The 21,734-nt window shown below is 39.1% G+C and overlaps 1 protein-coding gene across 18 annotated transcripts in view; it reads right to left on the reverse strand.

The window, feature by feature from the left end:
* PXK (PX domain containing serine/threonine kinase like) overlaps positions 1–21,734 on the reverse strand; it is a 41,402-nt gene that overhangs the window by 5,042 nt on the left and 14,626 nt on the right. For 4 of the 18 annotated variants that reach the window (XM_069812016.1, XM_069812023.1, XM_069812018.1 and 1 more), the window contains 14 exons: positions 19,943–20,129; positions 17,883–17,960; positions 17,644–17,717; positions 16,660–16,734; positions 15,285–15,389; positions 15,019–15,120; positions 14,202–14,363; positions 12,743–12,860; positions 12,207–12,285; positions 9,897–9,945; positions 9,044–9,121; positions 8,535–8,621; positions 7,843–7,912; positions 6,830–6,892 (listed from right to left, as the gene is read on the reverse strand). In XM_069812016.1, coding sequence (XP_069668117.1) covers positions 6,830–6,892; positions 7,843–7,912; positions 8,535–8,621; positions 9,044–9,121; positions 9,897–9,945; positions 12,207–12,285; positions 12,743–12,860; positions 14,202–14,363; positions 15,019–15,120; positions 15,285–15,389; positions 16,660–16,734; positions 17,644–17,717; positions 17,883–17,960; positions 19,943–20,129 — 1,327 coding nt within the window. Of the gene's footprint in view, positions 1,040–3,077; positions 3,161–3,431; positions 3,467–6,829; positions 6,893–6,960; positions 7,249–7,842; positions 7,913–8,534; positions 8,622–9,043; positions 9,122–9,896; positions 9,946–12,206; positions 12,286–12,742; positions 12,861–14,201; positions 14,364–15,018; positions 15,121–15,284; positions 15,390–16,659; positions 16,735–17,643; positions 17,718–17,882; positions 17,961–19,942; positions 20,130–21,734 lie in introns of those variants that run through there. The other 14 variants (XM_069812017.1, XM_069812019.1, XM_069812012.1 and 11 more) reach the window with 10 other exon arrangements.

A 21,734-nucleotide genomic window follows, 5' to 3' on the forward strand; every position in this document is an offset into this window, starting at 1 on the left:
AGTTGAGAAGAGAAGATGTAGTTCGATTATGCCAAGGAGGTCCTGCCGCAGAGGACTGCGGCTGCTTAGCTGGCGTCAGTCCTGTACTAGTCACGTCATTCCTTGAATGCCAGTGGAATGTGAAGAACAGAACAGATGAAAAATGCCAGTGATCAAATCCCTCTATCTGCAGGTGAGTTGTGTCACCTGAGACACCACTGAAATGAAACCCGAAGTGCCTCAGTACTCGGGGATGCAAAACATGACTCAAATGTGATCTTGCACTGAGGGAAATGGAGATCACTGAACAGGACTTCCCAGCTTCAGCTTCTCGTTTGTCCCCAGTGAAGCAGTTTGCTCTTTGGGTCACGAACAGTAACAAAGACTGGAAGAACAGGTACTAGGATTTGCTTATTTACATGACTAACTTTACATTCTTAGGAAGGACCACATCGCTGTAGTACTTGTGATGACTGCTTGGTCAGATTATACTCCCATTTTAAAGTACTAACTGCAGATAGAGTTTTCTGGAAGTGTTTTACACTTCCACAGTACTGTCAGACTTTCACCAAACATGTCGTAACAAATGCCGGTTTTGCAGGCTGAATGAATCACAACAATCTGCCACTCACACCGCTTGCCAGCCTCTCGTGTTCCCACCAGTCACCTCTGCACTCTGGCCCTTGCTCTCTACCTCAGTCATGTCCATCTCGTGCTCCTCATCATGCCTCAGCCTCCACGTCCCGACTCCCTGGGAAGCCGGAGCCCACAGCGGTGCATGCAGGCAGCTAGCCCAGCAGCGAGGGCCGGTGTGGAGGTGCTTCCTGGCAGCTGGGATCCAGGCAGGTGGCCTTATTTGCCCCAAGCAGCTTTCCCAAACACCCTGATCTTGTGCAACTCTGCTGCTGCACCATCATTTCTACACAAGTATAATCAAAGATCCAGGCAGGAGTAAAAGCAAAAGGCTTCAGAGGTTCCACAGGACATGCACGTGAAGGTGGCATTTGCAGCCCATCACCAGCTATATGGGGAATGATTGGCCTGTCTTGTCTCACATATTCTGGAATGAGTATGGGCATGATGATTAATATCTTCGAACTATTCAACAATGAATTTTAACTCCCCTCACCTAGATCATTATTCCATAGTAAGACTAAAGAAACAAATGGTACCTATAGTCACACTTGCTTCCGGTAGCTAGCTCTAACCCACAAAGAGGAATATACTGGTAAGTGGCAAGAACTATGATACTGAAGGACAACAAAGCAAAACAACATGAGGCCAACCAAGAGACTATGGTTACTGAAGTAAAACTGCTTGCTATGAAGTAAGCAAATACCAAGCAGTTAAAGGACATTATGCCACACGGACTCAAGAGGTATTCAATGAAGGATAAAGCTCAGCTACAGAAAACAAAAAGCAGGCAAAGTTCTTTGCGGTCCTCAGTAACACTTGCTCGCAGACTAACAAGTAATAGTAAAAAAAGTAACTGCTGTAAATACAAAAAGCAGTTATACTAGATGAAAGTCATAACTCAAAGCTCCCTCATTTTCTATTTATACCAGTCTTTGAAGAGAGATATTTCCCAGATGGGAGCAAGTGCAAAATGAGGAATATTCACACAAAGCATCCAATTTTGCCAGTGTACATCAATACATGCTGTGACTGTAGCACTTCCAACTCTTCAGGAGAAATTCTCACTGGCGTGAAAACCTTCTGTGACAACACAACATGGAAGTACATATTGGGCTCATCTTCACTCTCCTCCCTTCCAGAGGAAATACTCAAGTCCTAGTAGAAATATCAGAGATCAACTGAAACAATTTAACGTGCCTGTTGCATGTGGATCAACTGCTCTCTTAAGTAAGCAAAACATTACTCAGTGTTAGCACAAACTGAAATAAATTGCATATTGATGCCTTGGGGCCATCTAACCTATCCAAATCTACTTTTTACACTAGCCAAAGACATAGAAGTCCATTTATTATTAGAAATACTGGAAAACCATCCCCTAGGTTAGAGTCCTGTTTGTCACATGTGTACGGATTGCCAGCAAAGCATAGCAAAGCAAAACTTGACGCTTTGCCAAAGGAAGAACAAGACCAAGAACAGTTCAAGTAACTACTTTTGTGGTTAAAGTGGTCAGAGCAGAACACTGCAGGACTGGCGTACCAACGCTATCACCAAACTGATCAGATGAACTGCTGTAAAAGAGCCAAGACCAGCTAATCGTAAATGAAATGGCTTGAAAGAGATGCAAGAACTGCAGAGAACAAAGACAAGATTTTTGGCTGGAATTGCGAGGTGAGGTTCAAGAGGCTGTGCAAGTAGTTTTACAAGATGCAATAGGGAATGACCATGAAAACAGTGGCGAGGACTCTCTATGGAACACAAATACAACAGTAACACACACAGTGAAAGAAGGTACACATTTAACAGAGAGAAGGGCATAAAAGCCACAAAGTGCTTGGATCACTAAGTATTACTAGGCCAAGATTCCATGTGTTATCTTCAAATTTTGGTCTGGTCATTTTACAATGGGCGTAGAAAAGACAAGGAAGTAGGAGGAGAGGCCACCTTCCTTCCTGGAAAATTGTTAAATTCCTCAGGACTCACTATTACTGAAATTGAGCTGCCGACAACATCATACAGTTAAACTCTTGGGAGATCGATTACAGACAATGATACTCTTACACCTGAGCTCTGCCTTAAATACACACAGGTTTTAGAATCATAGCTGACTAGCTATGGGCATTACATATTGAACCTGTTAATTAAGAGCATGATTCTGAAAATCTTCAAATTCATTCATTTGTTAGTCAATCAAAACCAAGCTGTCCTTCCCTTCTTGACACGAGTGGTGCAAAGGAAATCTTAGTTCACACTTGTGTACTCATATGCAGTTATATCTACAAATTATATTGTTCTGCCCAACAGTGAAATATTCTCCTGTATTTACTAGAAAAAAAAAACATTTGAGACAAGTGCTCAGTTATCACCAGACCTTTCCAATACACATGTTGGAAGAAGTTGCCTGCAAACACACATTTTACTCATTCATGCAGTTCTAAGAATAAAACACTCAAACAAGAACTTACCAAGGGTTTTTTACAGGGACATTTTTGTTAAAAGAGTGTGTTAAAAGGAATAGGAAGTAAATCAGATGCTGTAAACTTGATGCCTGAATTGAAACAAAAACTTAATTATGAATTTAAAGTGACAGTAATTGTGCAAACAGCATTAAAAACTTGGCTGAGAATGGGATGCAAACAAAGAAAATCATTTTAGTGATAGAGTTTTTAAAGATGCTGTATTTCATTAAAAGAATCCACAAGAAAGTTCAGATCTTTTTCTTCTATTCCCTCCCAATACTAAGCAAGTTCAAGATTTGCATTCAAGTTTCCCATACAGAAACAGAGCATCTTTAAAGAGATAAATCAGCATTAGCTTACTTTTCCGAAAATTCACGTTCAAAATGATGCATGCTCTATTGAAGACAGCAGAGAAAGAGAGAGGACACAAGTTAATCATCCGGTTCTCGTGTCAAAGTAAGAAAAACAGATACTGTTAGCTGAAAAGTTAGTACAAAAAATCAATACATTCTTATTCACTGACAAATATGAGGATAGCAGATTGACTATTTCATATTACACATACAACACTTTGTCTGATTCTGAGTAACAAAACACAATTTTCCATGCTATAAGCATTATACTTGATGAACACATACAACACACATGCCTTCAGTTGCACATGCCATAATTCAAGCTTTACAGGATTAAAGTGCATTTAGAGAGATTTAGCAAGAAATCTGCAGGAAGATTAGCCACAGAAGACAAAATCCATTCAGTTCAAGGAACACCTCCTGTCGTACTAACACCTGTATTTACACTTATGCTGCATGGGTCAGAGACACTCAAGAAGAGCACTTACTAAAGCATTCAAATTGTCTTACAGAAAGGTGAAGGGCAGAAAAGATGCACCATATGGGTGTCTATGAAACACATGTCGTACTGAAGGATTCAGAACAACTGGCACAGAAAAAGATAGCTAAAGTTAAGTACAACTCTTTTACTTCATTCCCACAGGGAAGCAAAAATGGCACCCTCCAAACTTTCCCCTAGTATAAGTGAGCTTGCTGGTATTTTATGGGCTTACTGGATTTAGAGAAGATGCAGTGAAGTTTTAAATAACCTATACCACAGTATTCTGTATCCCATCTGATCCTAGCCACAGCTCATAGCCGCAAAGAAAAATAACATATTTTCAAGGAAGCAAAGAATTGTGCAAGTGGAGAAAAAAGAATCAAACATTCAAGGGAGAATGTCAGATACATGGGAAGTTATGTTAGAATCACTTGCCACGATGTAAACAATGTATTTCAAAGATGTTATTTAGCCAAGTATCTGCAACAAAACCAGCCCAAAACATTCTAGTCAATGAGAAAAGCCCATGAGAGCCTACGTTTCTAGTAGACACCTTTCCCCTCAAAGCAGGTCATGCATTCAATCCTACAGCTGCAGCTGTTATTACAAAGACAGCTGAAATCAGCAATCATTTTATTTCTTAGTATGTTTTGCATTAATTATACCAACCACTCTGCTGCAAGCTAAGTCTCACAGGGTCTTTGTTCACAGACAAAGCACCTCTCAACGCGTGAGAAACACCCTGAACCATGTTCCTTCCCCAGGGCATGTCAGACTGGAGGCCGTTCCCATTTCGTCAGTGTCTCTGGCTCTGCACATACCCATGCACTACATTGATTTGGTTGGTTACAGGCCAGGACAAGGGCAAGAGCTTCTGTTGGGTACACTTTTCCATGTCAGCCTTCATTTTGCCATGACATCGTATCAGCAAGATGCTTTGAGATGCCATGATTCTAACACAACCACAACCAAACCAGAAAGACAGACTGACAGCCTCATTCCCCTTTTGAGAGTCATCTCACCACACTGATACCACAAGCAATTTTGGTTCAGAGGTAAATATCCTTAGTAAGTGCAAGGAAACTGGAAGGGAGAGATACAAGCTACAGATGCATTACTTGTCACAAATAAAGTCCCACCATGGGGCCAGTGAGTCTTTCATTGAGTAATAGCATACTTGCTTAGAATGGCTAAAACTACAATGTTGCTGGTGAAAAAAATCAGGCACACTAGCTTATCTCTTAGAACTAACACCTGAAGTTTCTTCTATGAATTCTACTCACAAAGCATTCCTGAAATGGTGACACTTGCCTTTACACCCGATCAAAAGGATCAAAGCCATCGGCACACTAAAGCACGTTCCAATTCGAATGTGGGTAGGGCCACGTGCACCACATCAAATGGGGCTGATCACCACAAGTCATCATGAGCACACTGGCAGCAAGATGCCTAACACACTGTGACAATGTGGTTTGAACAACAGAGCCAAGTTTTGAGCCCAAACTTGAGCCATTTTTAGCCATTTGAGCCACGTCTACACATAAAGCTGCACAGATGCTCAAAACTTGAAAAAGCTTTCAACCAAGTTCCAATAGGTTCAAATTAAAACATAAGTGAAAGGTAGTTTTATTGCAGGGGGAAAAAAAAATGTTCTCTAAACATCTGTCCATTTTGGAGGCATAAGGTTTTCTTTTGCATTTTCAGCTACTTCCTTATTAAAGCATCCAGAACTTGAAATAAACCCTCTAGCTAAGAGTCAGTACATCCAGAGAACAGCACTGTTATTGTGCAACACAATAACAGTAATTATCTTGTTTAGACTAACTGGGAGAAGTTAGTTCATAAAATATACACTTCAACATACACTCAACTTGAAGGAGAAACGACTAACTCGAATTTCAGCATAACTGATTTGGATTACGTCACAGAGACTGCAGTGTCCTTTGAAAGGCCGTTCACAGCAAACACAAATTTGATTGCATCGCTTTAGTTAACGAGTTGTGCTGTGTAGAAAGTTCCTGGGACTAGAAACCATATGGCATGAGTCATCATAACAAACAGCAATGCTATGGACTGCTTCCCTTCTAGAAATGTATTCCATTAACACCTTTTGCTGTTAATGTTTGCCAGTGCTCATCTTCCAGCCTTTCAGACTGAAGCACATCCACTGTCACTCAATATTCAGATTTGTAATCAAACTTTCATGAGCATTTCTATTGCCCACTCAAGCAGATTCTTCACCACTTCCCACCACCTGTCCTAAACACAAGTGAAACTGTTTGCACAGCTACCCAGCAAACTAGAAGACAGAACTGGCCAAAAATAATAAAGATATTATCTTTAAACCAAATCAGTCTCTGACTTGTTTCAACCAGTTCTACTGCTGTTATCAATGGGCTGTAGCAGAACTGGGGAGATTTATGCAGCCTAAGCCACTGAATTTGTCACACCCAAAATTCCTGAAACTACATCACAGCAGTACAGGTGTAAAGAGACAATACACAGAAACAAGGGATCAACAAGCAGTATTTCAGAGTCAACAGACCATTAACATGAGAACAAATGCATACTGCAACATGAGGCCCAGAAAATGTCTGGAAAGGAGCAATGTCGGTAGGACTGCAGTAATAGAGACTCTGAAGCAAGCGCTTATGCTCTATGGGTAAATCATATCATGTACATCTCAAGAAAGGTTATTAAATGAAAAAGAACAGTATTAAAAGGTTCTCTATGGCCCTCAAAAGACAGCACATGCCCACACTCAGGCTGACACAAGATAAATATTATCTCTGTGTTCCATCCTTGAAAACCACCATCCCTTAACCATCCCTGGGAATAACACCCACAGTTGAGGGGTGGGGCGGGGGAGGGGGAGGATAAAAAAGAAAGAAAAAGACAAACACTGTAATGACTCTTGAACTTACCTGCTGTAGAGGGTGGAGTGGGTGATGATGGAGATGTTAATGGGGAACTCGCCCCAGAGCCTGCTAAATAAAACAACAGTCTAGTAACTAAAGCTGTGACATTAAAATTCAACACAGTCAGACAAGACAGATTGTTGGAAACAGGCCAGCTTTATTGACTGAAGATCCAATCCTGCTTCCACTGAAATCTTGGGAAAGATTCCCATTCATAGGAACAGTGTCACTCAGACCCGATCTGAACAGAGAGTCTTTACAGTACACAGTATCAGAGGAGGTCCAAACACATAAGAAGGGCACTCAACAGTATTCCTCAATGGGAAACACTTCTTTTCTGTTGCTTAGGCTGTTGGATCTCAGCGTCCAAATTCTGTTCTCCTTAAGAGTTGTGCCACTGCATGGATGGCACCCCACTTCTCCTTCTAAGAGATGATTTTCAGTCAGTCGCTGTACTCCACAAGTTACTCTGACATCTGACTATTCCACAACAGGCTGCTTTTGGACACATTTTAGCCAAGCAAGTCAACTCTGTTAAACTGTTCAGTAGTACTGACCATTCCTTTTAACTAAATGAAGGCCTGTCAAAGGCTCTGTTGCTCTAGAATTTGGCACTAAAGCAGCAATTAAACAGATAATTTTCTCATTCATCTTAACACCTTACTACTCACCACAGAGTTTCTCCCTGAAGGATGCATTATTAAACGACCCAAATAATGGATGTTATTACTATTCCACTCAAACACAATGAAAAGACTGATTTTTTTTTTGAGGAATGGGGCACAGAAGAGAAGACATATTGCTTTAAATTAGGCGGCTGAAAAATCTAATGCTAACAATATTTTTAAGCCCTCGATTTATCTATTATTAAATACCCAAACCAGTGGTATCAGGCTTTGGTAGTCCAATATTAATGTATAAAATGACGGTGCCCCTGGATCTTTTAAGCCAGAAAATGACAGCAACAACAAAAACATTGACATAGCTGTGTAGAGGCAAGCTCTTCTCTCTGTAGTTACCTGAGTTATTTGAGTTGCTGTATTTTGCTGAGTGTTCTTCCCCACTTTCATAGGCAGAGCGTTTTGACTTCTTTAAAATGGAGCAGAAGAAACAGAAGACGGGAATGAATAATCACTTTTCATGATAAGGATTGAACTGACACACACATTTGTAACAGCCACCCACTGTATAACACAAGGTTTATCAATGCCCAACATCCCTCTCCCCACACCCAACATGGGCTGCCATGACGACAACAGCAGCAAGGCTGTTCTGCACTCAGATACCTCCAGGCAAGCAACCAGGACAACTCCAGTGCCCTCTGACCACAAGGGAAAGGCAGAAAAACTGACCCACCAAACAGGAAGAGAAATGCAGACAGCATGCTGCAGGAGCAGACTAAAAAAGGCTCCAATACCCTCACCAGGGGGGCAGGAAGCAGCACAGGTTGTCATCTGCGCTTGAGGTGTTAACTAAGACTGTTTTCATACAGCAACCTCAAAGAGGTTAAACCAATATGCAAGCCAGCTACCATTGTAACTTAAACTTCTTAGGAAGTCTATTGCTTAGCGACAGAAGTGAAAACAATCACAAAGTAGTACAGAAAAACACAGGATGGAATAGAGCAGTGTGCCTGTGGTTGTACATGCTAAACATTCAAAAGAGATACATATCTTTTTCTGTGAGAGAAACCTATTTAAATATTGCTTACTTTTCGTGCTAAGATTTTCCTTTTCTTTTTTTCTTCTTCAGAGCCATGATGAGATTGAGCTCTTGTCAGCCTTCTGTGCTGGTGAATCTTCAAAATGAAAGGAAAAACAGAAAAAGAGGATGTTAAGATCTTAAATGTTCTCAAACAAGGCATATGTTTGGGGTACAAGACAACACTGTAGTCATTTTGCATGTTTAATTTTCTTTTTTCATTTTTAGCTTTTATCTTTACTGTTGCTGGTAGAGGATGGAGCTTCATACTGCGGTTAAAATGATCCTTTAACTTAGGAGCCACTGCCTGTGAAACTGCATCACTTAAAACAGTGAAATGCCATACAGTTAACAGCTGTTCTACAACTCCTCATACTGCATTTTTGGAAAAGTAAATCTGTTGATGAAAGCCTTTATTACTCAAAATCACTTTTGACTAAAACTCACTTTACCCATGTAAAAGTGGTAAGAGGAAATGGAATGTCTGTAGGAAATACAGTAAAGAAATGCATACGTTACCAATTTCTGTTCTTCTGTTAATCGCTTTTCTATGCACTCCTTGGAGGTTTTCAATGCCTCTTTTAGCTTAGTAGGAATCTAATACAGAATGGGGAAAAAAAAATCATAGCACAAAACGTGATAAAGGAAAACACAACTGCAATGCTCAAAACTCACCATTCATCTGATCATGTTGCTCATCTAAAGCCTTAAGTTCTGACACTATTCCCTTAGTGAAGGGGAAAAGATGACTCTAGATGCATGTTTTCCACTCCAAACCTAGCTAGAGATCTAATAGCAGGGACAAAGAAACACTGAAAAATGGAAGGGATGCTCTAATAGCAGGGACAGCTAATTATTTTGATACCCAGTCACATCCCCAAATTGCCACGAGGCTGACAACACACGACACATGGCACACATCCTCCAGGAGAAGTGCTCTGGGGCAGCTCCCCAGTGGGAGCCAATGTGGCTCCCCAAAAGTCCCAGCACTGCAGCACTGGAGATGGCAACAAAGTGCTGATGGTCTCACCTAGCAAAATCAGTTTCCACAGGTCTTAGCAATTCGTTTCCTCTCACTGCAAGGGATCCACATTACTTAACAGCCTCTGCTCAGATAGAGCACCATCATTAGTAATGCAAACATGTTCCAGGATAGGAACTGCACTTGAACACTCATGGGTCACACCATGCCCCCATCTAAGGGGTGATATAATGTTCTTGGGTGCAATTCAGCAAAGGAATCAAAATACTGATGGCAATCGCCATAAAGCCAAATAAAGCCAGCTCTCCTCTACCCTACCCGTTGATTAATGTGTAGCTACCCACAGCCTGACACTTCCACAAACATCAGCAAATCAATGTTCAACTCTACCTTAAACTGTGGTTTCTCGGAGTTTGTTAGCAGGACATCGCTGAATAATCTGTGAGTGGATGAAAAAAAAAAAAAAAAAAAAAGGACTGTTATTCCCAAGAGACAGAGAGAACCACAGCAAAAATACTATTGGTACTGTTCGCTTAACTCCCTCTTTCTCCTTTTCCTTCTCTGTCCTCATCCCTAGGCCACTGTTGGGGTTTTTTCCACAAGTTTTTATGTACTGCTTTTTATTTTCCAAGTACTGCTGTAAAATTTGCAGCATTCAACCCTCAGAATGCAGCCACTACTGATGGCAGAGTAAGCAAGACTGTGTGAAGTACTTTGAAAGCTGATGGAACAGGTGCAATTATCAAAGGCAGAGAAGGGTTCCCCTAAAAAAAGAATGCCTTTTGCTTAAAAGTATATGGATTCTTTAATGACAAAAGACTACCTAGGACTTTATTTTAAATTTCACCTAAACATCATCATTGCTCTTTTTAAGAAAACTCTATTAGCACAACTATTGTTTTAGCATTAACAAAAACCATGTGAAAGATCAATGAGTGAACTTAACATTTGAAAATATCTACATTCTTGTCTGTACTCTGGCAAAGGCTACTAAAGCAAATATTCTAATATTTTCACTCTCCCCTCTGTAGTATCAGCAGCAACAGCATAAATGATTAATCATTTTCCATCCAAAACAAAGACACTAGAGGGCAATGGTAGTCTGAAAATAAACTGGTTAGTCCATTTCAAGATACTCTGTTCTGGAGAACATACTAGAAAACTGTCCCAGAAAGAGATCTCAAGCCTGCCTCCGAGATAGATATTTTGGAGATCTTTTGTTACTGTTCACTATGTAAAATTATCACAGGCCTATACTAGAGAAAACAAATTCAAGCGTAGAATCAAGTTTATAAGAATAGTTTTTCATAAAAAAGTCAGAAATAAAACAAATTTTAAAAGACTTTTTAAATGACCCACAGAAATTCCCCCCTTGTTTACGGGGCATTTTTCTGACCCTTTCTGATTACATGTCCTTGCAAAATTAAGCAAACTCATAGTTTATATGGTTATAATAAATAATAAATCTTATTAAATATTTAAAATTACATTAATTGCTTTAAATTATATTACTTGCATTGCACATCTATGTAGAACACTTTTGTGAAGAGTATTGGTATGAAGGGAATGCAGTATAATACCCTACATATCAGATACAGCTGGGCATGGATCATTTGTTCAACATCTTTTAAGACATGTATATTCCTGTATTCACGGAGTTTTCTTATAGTATTTCTCCCCTGCTTACATTCTTCTCTCTACCTCCCACCTCCTTCAAAAGCTGAGGAAGGGAGGAGTAGAAGGAGTTGAAGGCTGAGACAAGCCTGCAGTAACTTCCCAACCAGGAAACATGAATCTTGGAGCATGCTCTGAATGTACTGCAATCTGTATACTGTGAGATCAGACCCAGATTTAGGTATGGACAATCTGTCATTTATAAGGTCGTGACTCTAGCACCTCATATTAAGAAAAAATAGAAGAACCTCCCACCAGGAACCATGGTTCTACGCTCAGCATGCTGGTGACAGGTTGCAGCACAGTGACAGCAGACAATTTCCCTGGTAATATTCTCTCCTAATTGCAGGCAGGGTGGCACTGCAGACAGACATGATCTCCAGCTCAGTCATGCACTGACATTGCTCCCTTTCTGCATCCTAGTCTTGCCCCATACCTGCCCTTACCACTTCCCTGCATCACCGGGAGGACAGCCCGTAAAGAAATTTATTCTGTCTCTCTATGCTTCAGAGAATCCCTAAGCCAGCCCTGCAAGAAACCAGCCAAAACTTCTACACAACATTTCATATCCAGATCTAGTCTAAATGTCACTGCTGAGCGAAGCAAGAGATCTATTTTGCTAGTCATAAGTAAACTGATAGCAAAATCTACTGAAGTAGGTCTGAAGGGGACACGGAAAAAGACTCCTTATTCTAAATGCTTTAAAACAATCTGTACATGATCTTAATCATGCTTGCACTACTTTAATAGCTGGATCAAGTTAAACCATAGCACCATGCTAAATAAAATGCATTCATAACAGCTCCAACACACCAAGAGACAGAGAAATGTTAAATGAGCGTCCATCATATTCACAAGGGATGGGTTCTATAAAGCCTATCCATTTTAAAGCTTCATTTGGGATACACTGTGCATCCCTCAGAATGAGGAGCAAATCTTTCTAAAAAGGAACAAGAGCAAAAAGGTTCTTCCTCCTAATGTAATTAAAAACATTGCTGAGTATAAAACAAGTAAAACAAGACTTACGGCATCTGTAAGAGCCGTGAAACAGTTGGCATGCCATTCTTCATAGCTTCACAGGTCAGAATGGATTCCAACACAGACACTACCGAAGAAAGAATACAAATGAACACCTTTTTGAACGGCAGGACAGCAAATGATTTAGAATGAACGTCTGGCACTGCTGTGTGATGTTCCCCCAAGTATTGCATCAACTAAGCAGTGATGAAACTCTGTGGCATGTGTTTTTTATTATAATGTTATTATTACACATACAAACTTTTCAAGAATATTAGACATGAGGCGACAGAATGCAGGCATCTAATTACTTACCACACACTGCTTTATCACTCAGTTTAAAAAAAAAAATAAATAAAAGTTTTATTTAAATACTACATATATTTCGGGAAGAACACATTGTCTATTTTTACAAATTACTAACTAATTCTTTCTGGTCACAGGCTGCAAAGAAGTTAGGCTGCTATTTCACAGCACTTCAGCTTAGGTAAAAGGTAAGAGCACCCAGGAAGCCAAGACTGACATTTTCTCAATTGTATACTAACCAACAAACACTGATGGTGCAGGGGGGAAGCTGTCTACCGGAATCGTATCTGGGGGTCTTCCGTATGTCATTTCATACAGTAAGTGTCCAAAGCAATGTACATCAACACCTTCTAAAGTCTGTGGAGGAACAAAAAAATAAAAACATAACTTGCTAGAACTAATCAGTTTTTCACAACTGGTTTGAAAACATGCAATAACCCATTAAAGAAAAAGAGTGGTCTTAAATTTGAAGATAGGAAAGATGAACCATTAAGACAGTTTCTAACCACGATCATTTCCCTGCATAAGTTTAGCTCAAATGAAGTCTTCACGCCTCAAGCTAAAGAAGCTACTGCTCCCTTTCTGTACGTGATGATACAGATGGGATAGCAGCATAGTCGTGTTCTGTAAAAACTCATGAAGTAGTAAACTCTTTCCATACACAGCAGTTTAGAGCACCATACACTGACACAAATCACAACCAAGCACATTTTCCTAGCTAAGTCAAACAGCAAAGAATGAGATTCATAATATGACCAGCTGTCACTTTACAGGGAGGTAGATAAAAAGACAGCAAAAATGCATACCAAACCTAGGAGAGTCTCTTTCACCCCTCCTTAGGTTTGTACAAGTTGTACATACATGCTAAGCTCCCAGACGGCATATTTCTGAGATTTTTGAATCATGTTTAAACAGAAATGTCTCCTCTTACTGATAGAGCTTTGATGGCACTAATAGATTTGGACTAACCGTGAACTTTTGATCGTTTCTTTGACAACACAGTAGAACTTGTTTAGCAAGGTCAGCAAGCAGCTGTCTCGTGATGCTCTACAGAATTTATTACAATGAGCACTTAAAGGCAGTGCAAGATGCTGGCTAAAAGACTGTATTGCTGCAACAGGGCAAATTTGTTTTCTTATTTTTGTAGGAAGATAATATTTTGCTTTGCAAGCTTGTAATTAAGAGACACCCTTCAAACAAATAAAAACCAGTTTTTAATAGCTAGACATCTGCAAGCATCTAATAAATTTTCACAGTATGCACCACATACAAGGCTGATTACTACTCCCAGCTAAGACCAAGTAATAAGCTGCGCTCATTGTACAGACATACAAGTGAAAAAGTGTGGTAGACTATATGCATATTCCTATGAAATACAAGACCAGGGTGGAAAGAGATCTTAAAACAACTGTAGTTTACCTCCATTTGTGCCAGCACTGCTGTCACAAAACACTCACCTGCACTCCCCTTCTACCTGCTTACCTTTGGCCTCAGCCTCACTCCAGTGTGCTGCAACAGAACTTCTATGCAGCCAAACAGTGATTTGGAGGAAGCAGAAAAGGGATTTGATGGAGAAGAGCTCAGATTAAAGAAAGAGGGTTGAGAGAGGTTTTTTTCATTCTACTCAGTTCTCCACAAACAGAAGTTGAGGATAAAGGGATGCATAAGAGTCAGCTGAATTAATTGTCTGAATCTTACATTAATTTTCCGAAACTGTGAGAAGTATGATCGATAAAATGATGGAAGTCCCAATAAGGAATTTTCTAGATCCAGTAACTTGCAGGTGTCCCCATCCAACATCACATTGGCAGAGTGAAGATGGCCATAAGGAAATCCCTTCTCATGCAAGAATTTTAATACCTGAAAAAAATCCAATACAGAAGCACTGTCACAAGATGCTCTGATGATCTCAAGATCTTAAATGCTCCAATACTAAAGCAGATACATAATAAATGAGGCCCCTGTTTGGAATGCTTGCCCAGCTTGATCTTCTATCTACATCACCTTTGGCTGAATATTTGTTTCCATCTCACTGTTAACATTTCTCACAAAACAAACATTTGATGCTGATCCTCAAAGCAGGCTTATAGACACCTCCCAAAGAGATCTGGAAACTAAAATTCACAATTCTACTGAATATTATAATTTCAATAAAAATTTCTAACAAAAAAACCCCCACACACATTCATGACAATGAATTTATGGCACATGTTCTGCAGGCTATGAAGTACTTCTTTCCCTTTTTCTACAAGGAAAAAACTACATTATCACCTCTCTCCCACTTAAGTTCCACACATACCAACTGCCTTTTTTTTTTTGGTCAGAAATGGCCTCACACATACATCTCTAAATTCAACTCCCAGCAGCAAATCTCAATTTACATTTAGATTTTAAGTCTGCTGCTGAAATAAAGCTTGTGTACTCAAACGTTTGTCTACTTTTTCTAGTTAAACCAGCTGGCTTCAAAAAAAAAAAAAGTCATAAAGGCTGGTAAATAAAGCAAAAAAGAAAATACCTCTAATATTTGCCTTCCATATATTTTTATTTGCTGAAGTTCAAGACCTTGAATTTTTTTAGGATTGCAATACTTCTTCAGGAATGGGTCTTTTGGCTTTGCCTTTAAAAAAAAATAATAAAAAAAATCAAATATCATGCCCAGAAAAGCCAGTAATTGTCTTAGTTTGCTTAGCAATAGATGGTAAATAGTTTTATAAAAGATATACTATGGTCATTCCAGAAAACATTCTACCGTTTGAGTTGGGGGCAGGGGGGAGACATTACCTTATAAATAAGGTCCTTTAGTGTCCCTTTTTCACTGAATGGTCTAATAACCAGTGCTGAAGATTCATTGGCAGTGGCAAAAGTGATTTTGTAAATATAGGGATGCTACCAAAAGAAGAAACTGTAGGTAAGTTTTAGATGACAGATTCTGTAATTCATTTTTGCTCAATTCACAAGAAAGAAAAGATTTGCCTGAATTGTATATTTAAAGTAATAAATTGGATTCTGTCAGTGACATTTGCTCAAGTTATTCAGTCTTAACCTGAAGAAAATGCAAAGAAAACTTCACAAGGACATTGTTCAATTTCCACACAAATTAAAAAAAAGAAACCTTTTTTTTTTTTTTTTAACAAAACAGACTGGTAGTTTAGACAAATGAAGAACCCAGCCCCATTAGCACTTATACATGAGCAGCTTTACTTCAGGTTTCAGTCATGCTAAGCTAATAAATTCAGTCACAGTTTTATACAACTATGGCACATAAGGAAACTTGGCATTAATAGCTGTCATAACAGTTTCCTGTCTTCAGAAATTGTTATAACAACTTCCTGCAACTTTGTGAAACCAAATGAGACAGCACAGTTGGAAATAAATTACAGATGCAACACATACACTAATTGAAATTGCTATTTAAGAAAAGACCCCTTGTTCGTGTCTTATTTTAATACATCAGTTTCAGTCTGGTTTGGGGGTTGAGAAGCCTGATTTTCAGCCTCTTCTGTCATGTGCATCTGCTGAGTTCCAGGTCTGCACAGAGGTTTACCAGTTTAAATACCATCCTTTTCAGCCAGCCTCTCACATGCTTAACATCCTCAAAGAGAAACTCCTTTTGGAGTCAAATGCCATTTTTTCAGAGATGCCTATGATGTGGCAATGATTTATAATGTGGCACTGCACAAGAACTTAAATTGTACAGCCTCCATTGTACCTCTACTAAGATACTCCTGTCTTAAGTTCAAAGAACTGAAAAAATGATGAAATGCGTTCCACTGCCTTATCCACTGCTGCCTGAGAATATCCCCAGCAATTAGCACGGGTTAGCAATTACACCTAGACAGTACTATCCTAACAGCCTAAAAGTGTCAATAAGCTGAAATAAAAGCTCATGATCTCACAATACTGCACAAGAACAAAAAAATACAATTAACCGCAACTCTGAATCGCCTATAATAATTTTGCAGGATTATTATTTGTGCTGAGAATACATTACCTGATATTGCGTGGGAAATGTAATTAAAAGGTTTGCACATCTTTAAATGAAAGCAACTCTAAAATTACACACTATGTCTGCTAGGCCACATGTGCTTTGGCAAGATCAGTCCTTGACAAGCGCTTTTGTGTTGGCACAATTTAAAAGTCTTCAAGTAATACTCACAGAACAGGAAGAAAGAAGTTTCACAGCATACTGTAAGTCTTTGTCAGACAAGTATTTATCAGGGCCAGGATCAGCCTGGAAATAAATAGGAAGAGAATGGCATCATAATAGATGTTGCATTCCATAAAGAAAATGTGATTATGTTCTGCTCTCACAAATTAAGACAGCTGCTTGAAGGTATATTTTGAAGAGCAAGGAAGGAAATTACACATACAGAATGAAACTTGAAGAGGCTGAATAAGGCCATGGTTTTACAATACAAAGCACCTGACCGTAAACAAGCATTATTGCCTCCTTCCTCCCCTGTATCTGATGTGCATTACTACCACTGAATGAACTCTGCCAACCCCAGTTTGGGGGACTGTGTGCATCGTGAACCGATAAGGCTTAAACCCCCAACTTCTTCCTCTCCAGCAAAAAAAAGTTCCCTCCTACTGCAGGCTTTAGCGGTATCAGCTCTCCAGTGAAGTCTCACAAACAGCTATGCTCATATAATTAAGAGATAATTAAGAGGGCAGCACATTTCAGCATAGGAACATAAACAAGTGTTTAGTAACAACAAACTGTTTGGTGTCAATACATGTCTACCTTAAAGAAGCAATTCATACCTCTCTCACCTGTTAGTTTGTCAGTACAACTAAAGATCCGAGTAAGAAAACTCACACTTTAAAAAGGATCACCTTGTTATTTTCAGCGAGCAAATTTATACTATGGTCAACAGCTACGTCATTACAACTAAATAAGCCCAAGGTGCAGGAATCGGAACAAATGACGAGGCACAGAAACTTGCAAACTGGATATGCCACCAGAGGAAAGAAACACAAGAAGTTCCCACACCACATATCCACCTAAGGGCTTTCAAAGCTCTTTCAAAGCCTGAGCTCTTAAGTCTCTATCTCTGTCACTCATGCATGGTAGTCAATATAAATGAAATAAGCCAGGTTCATTAAGAAAGACTTGCATATGAGATGGAAGCATATATACCCAGCTTAACATTAGCCGTTCCTTTGGCTGATTCTTAGTCTTCATTAAGAAATATTTTTTACGTATTCGCCAACCTACAAAAAAAAAAAAGTCAGCAGCTTTAATTAAACACTACTAAATCACACAGCTTACAGGCAGGACAAGGTCTGTAAGCAAAGACAGTATTGTAATCTTAGGAGAATTTGTATAGTTGGGAAAAAAAAATCAGACAAGTTTTCATGCATACATGGTCTTCTTACCTATATCTTTTAATGGTTCTACCACTTCCCACTTTGGCTCTGATCGGAAGAACATTGAAACATGCTGTAAGGCAATTTCTGGAAAGAAAAAGAAGGGGGGAGGGGGAGGTAAAAATGTTTTTCAGAGACTATATAATGTAATTACCCACATATTAGGTAAGGTTCAATGCCAGTAGGAAGCCTGCAGGAACTCAGACTGAAAGTCAGCAAAATCACTTTAAAAGGAAATCAGATAAAAACACAGTTGAAGGGAATTTGCATTTCTAACCTGATAACTCAAACCCAGAGAGAAAACAGAGAAAGCACTGCCTTTGAAAACTTAGCTTACCAGTCTGCATTCTATCTGCACTAGATCAAAATTTCCAAGTCTAAATCCAATGCTCACAGCTAAGACTTCCCACACTAAGTGTACACTACATTAGATCATGAAATGTTTCTGCTATACCTGTAAAAGTGCTAACTTTTACATCTCTTTAATGTGCGTCTACATTGCTATTACTACATGTAAACTATGTAAACTAATCAGTTCTGTTTCACTACGTGTTATTCTGCCATTTTCTATGCAGGCAAAGGTATTGTGCTAGCTATCATGATCCCACACATATTTCAGGGGGTGGTGGGAGGACACCCTTCTGGTTACTGAATTCTCCCACAGCTGCGAACACAACTGGTTTTCATGAAGCAATTTGAGGGGAAATCTCCCCCTCCTGTCACCACTTCTCACTGAGAAGGGAATCATGCCAACAAGGAGTTTTCTCTAATACAGCTTATCTTGGCATAGAAACACAGCAAAAAGGTAAGGATGCACTGATCTTTCTGCACTGTATCTCCCCTCTCTAAAAATAAGCTAGGAGAAAGAAAGAGAATGCTGCAATAAATATTAGCTCAATGCTGCAATATGTAAAAAATGGCAAACTGACGGCATCTCCCAAGACCATAGGCAATGACTTGATTGCTACTAACTTCCCAGCAACTTGCTGAAAAAATGGTCTTGATGAAAGCACTCAAAATTAACACAGAAGCCACAGTGTCTCCTGGAGGATTTAAATTGCTTGCTCAGCATTAGCCAGACAAACTGCATCCTTAAAGAGTTACTAATAATTTACAACTCCTCCACAGCTTATCATAAACATCCGGGAAATGTTCTTTGCACTTTGAAGCTGAAGACACAAGAATGTTACACAAAGGGAGAGCAAAAAGAAGTGAAAAGGAAGCAGTAAGTTCCTGCTTTAGTAGGCTGTGCTTTTACAAAAACAAGTTTTGCATTTTTCAGTGAGTCGGTTTGCCCATAAACTAAATTTGTGGAGTGGGTTTCATCACTAAGAGGAACATTTTTTCAGTCTATAAGACAAATATTTAACAATTTCCCATAGCTGAAGCTGAAGTCAGACAAATTCAAAGAAGAAACATCTAATAATGAAGAGAACTGATCACTGGGGTATCATTTTAAGGGATGCAGTGATTTTCCAGTATTTGGGACAAGAGGGTGTGTGACTTATTCAAGCCTTGAAAAAGTACTCAACCTAGCTCAAACAATTAGTTCTAGGAAGTCTCACAACCCAAAGTGATAGTGGGAGCTAGACAAGATGACCACAATTGTTCCTGTTGATCTGAAAAATCTCAGAACCATGACAAATGCAAGATTCAGTGTGCAGAAGACTGCCTGTTTTAACAGAACACAGAGCTGACAAACTTAACTCTGCTTTACACTCTGGTAGACAAATAATTCCCAAACACCAACCCTCCCCATTTATCACAAACTGTGAAAAAGTAGATGTTGCTCTCACCACCCCCCTTCCCCAAGTTCTGCTTATATCGATCTTGACCCTCACCACTCCTCTGTAAAGTAATTCAAATATTTACATTTGACCATCGCAGCATGATTCATGCACAGAGCTGGAGAAACATTATCATAAATAATCACATGCACAGTATGATAATTTTGAAGGTTGTTCCCCCCCATCCACCCCCCATGCTTCAGTGTAAATCCTTGCCAGCATTAATGGAAAATACACACACTGAAGTGAAACTGTAATGCAGTTTTGCAATTCCTCACTTACCAGTGTAGTTTACAGAATAGCTGTTTGGGTCCAAGAATTTTTTTACCAGTTCACAGTTAGACAGTATGTGATGGGTAGTAATTACATCGAGATAGGCCTGGAGTCCCTTCTGTCTTTCAGCTATGAATTCACGCTCCATATTTCCAATCAATTTTTTTGGAGGAAGAGGTAGACTTAGAGTTGAGATCTTAAAAAGAGAGGAAAAATTACTAACCTTGTTCGGAGAGATATAAACTAGCAACCCAGAAAGTAAAAGACTCTCAGCAGCAAGCTAACTACTGGATAACTCTTTTTGTACTGTGTATATACAAGCTTTTATGTTTTTTCTAAGTACAGTTATCAGGGTGAGCTAGTCAGACTACAGCTCACATCCCACTGTGAAGAGATTACTAAGTGGAACAACACTGAAAATGCAAAGAGAGAAATTTTTGCTGCCGAGTCATGCATTTAAGATCACTACACAAAACTTTCAGATACTAAATAGCTACAATTTTCAGCCAAATCCTTTCTATGACATTCCTCTGCCACAGCACAAAAACAATTCACACCTTGCCATTTTCTCCGGATAAGATTAATGCTTTCTTATTTCATGAAGTGCAGATTAGTAACTTTCCTTTGCCTCTACTGCCTTTATAGGTAATTTAAAGCCCTTACTGTCAGTTTTTTAAACCTGTAATATTCAAATATGGTGCAACTTTTCCATTTTCTCTTCTGAATTTCTTGTTGTACAGTTTTTAAACAGCTACAAATCTTTCAACCCAGAAATAGCTGCAATCTACCAGTGGATGTACAGTAGTTGTTTTATGTTGACATAAGTGATCCAAAACTTCAGATAAAATCAGAGAAATACTTCGAAATAGGACGATGAAAAAATGGACAGAAATTCAAAGCATTATGTAAGTCAGATCAAAAGAGATCATCTTTAGTGTTTATATTCAATTATGTCACGTCAATTGCCAGAATAAATTTTTCATGTTGTTAACACATCGTTGTCCTGCAGATCAAAGCACCTGCCTTGGGTATGCTGAATCTCCATGGGAGTTATCTTTAAGAAATGTGTACTGCAGGAATCAATTACACCAGATGCAATAACCTCATTTCTAAAGCAAACAGTTCACCAGGGAGAAGACAGGGACTTTTGGTGTTTGAACAACTTCTATTTTAACTAGTGGAAGAAGTAAAGGATTAGTTCAAACTGGGGCAGAAGTAGCAATCCCTTTCCTTTTTTTAACCTCCTCCTTCTGAACAAAGGAGTTGTCCCCCGCTAGCATTTCTACTTCTCCAGTTTCTGACTGCAAATTATGGGCTGAAAAAGAACTATAACTGAATTACAGAAGATATTAACAAAAATAATCCTATCCACCAAGCATTTTTTAATGCTCTTTTACACCTAAGGGAGGCAAAAAAAAACCAAAACAGGAATAAACCCAAAAGCAACAACATACCACTTACAGCCAGTAATTCACCAATTTAGTTTTAACACCAGAGGCATACAAAACTTTAATTTGGCAGACTACTCTTACTTCAATTCAAAAACAAGTTTCTAAACAAAAACTAAATCCATTTCTAGTATTACTCACTTGAAAAGCATGTCAAATCATAATCACCTTTACCTTCTTGACCCGACAGCTAGCTACCATCAGAGAAAAGGACTATAGTTCAGATGCTTTCAAACCACTATTACTTGTTTTAAAACTTACTTCAATAAGCCACACCGTCTGCTATTTTTCAGCAGAAAGTAACATTCACCCCCAGGTTTTTGTTGCAATCTGCCAAAACACACAGCACAGGG

The sequence above is a fragment of the Haliaeetus albicilla genome, chromosome 24 (genome assembly GCF_947461875.1).
Source record: "Haliaeetus albicilla chromosome 24, bHalAlb1.1, whole genome shotgun sequence".
In the NCBI taxonomy this organism is placed as follows: Eukaryota; Metazoa; Chordata; class Aves; order Accipitriformes; family Accipitridae; genus Haliaeetus; species Haliaeetus albicilla.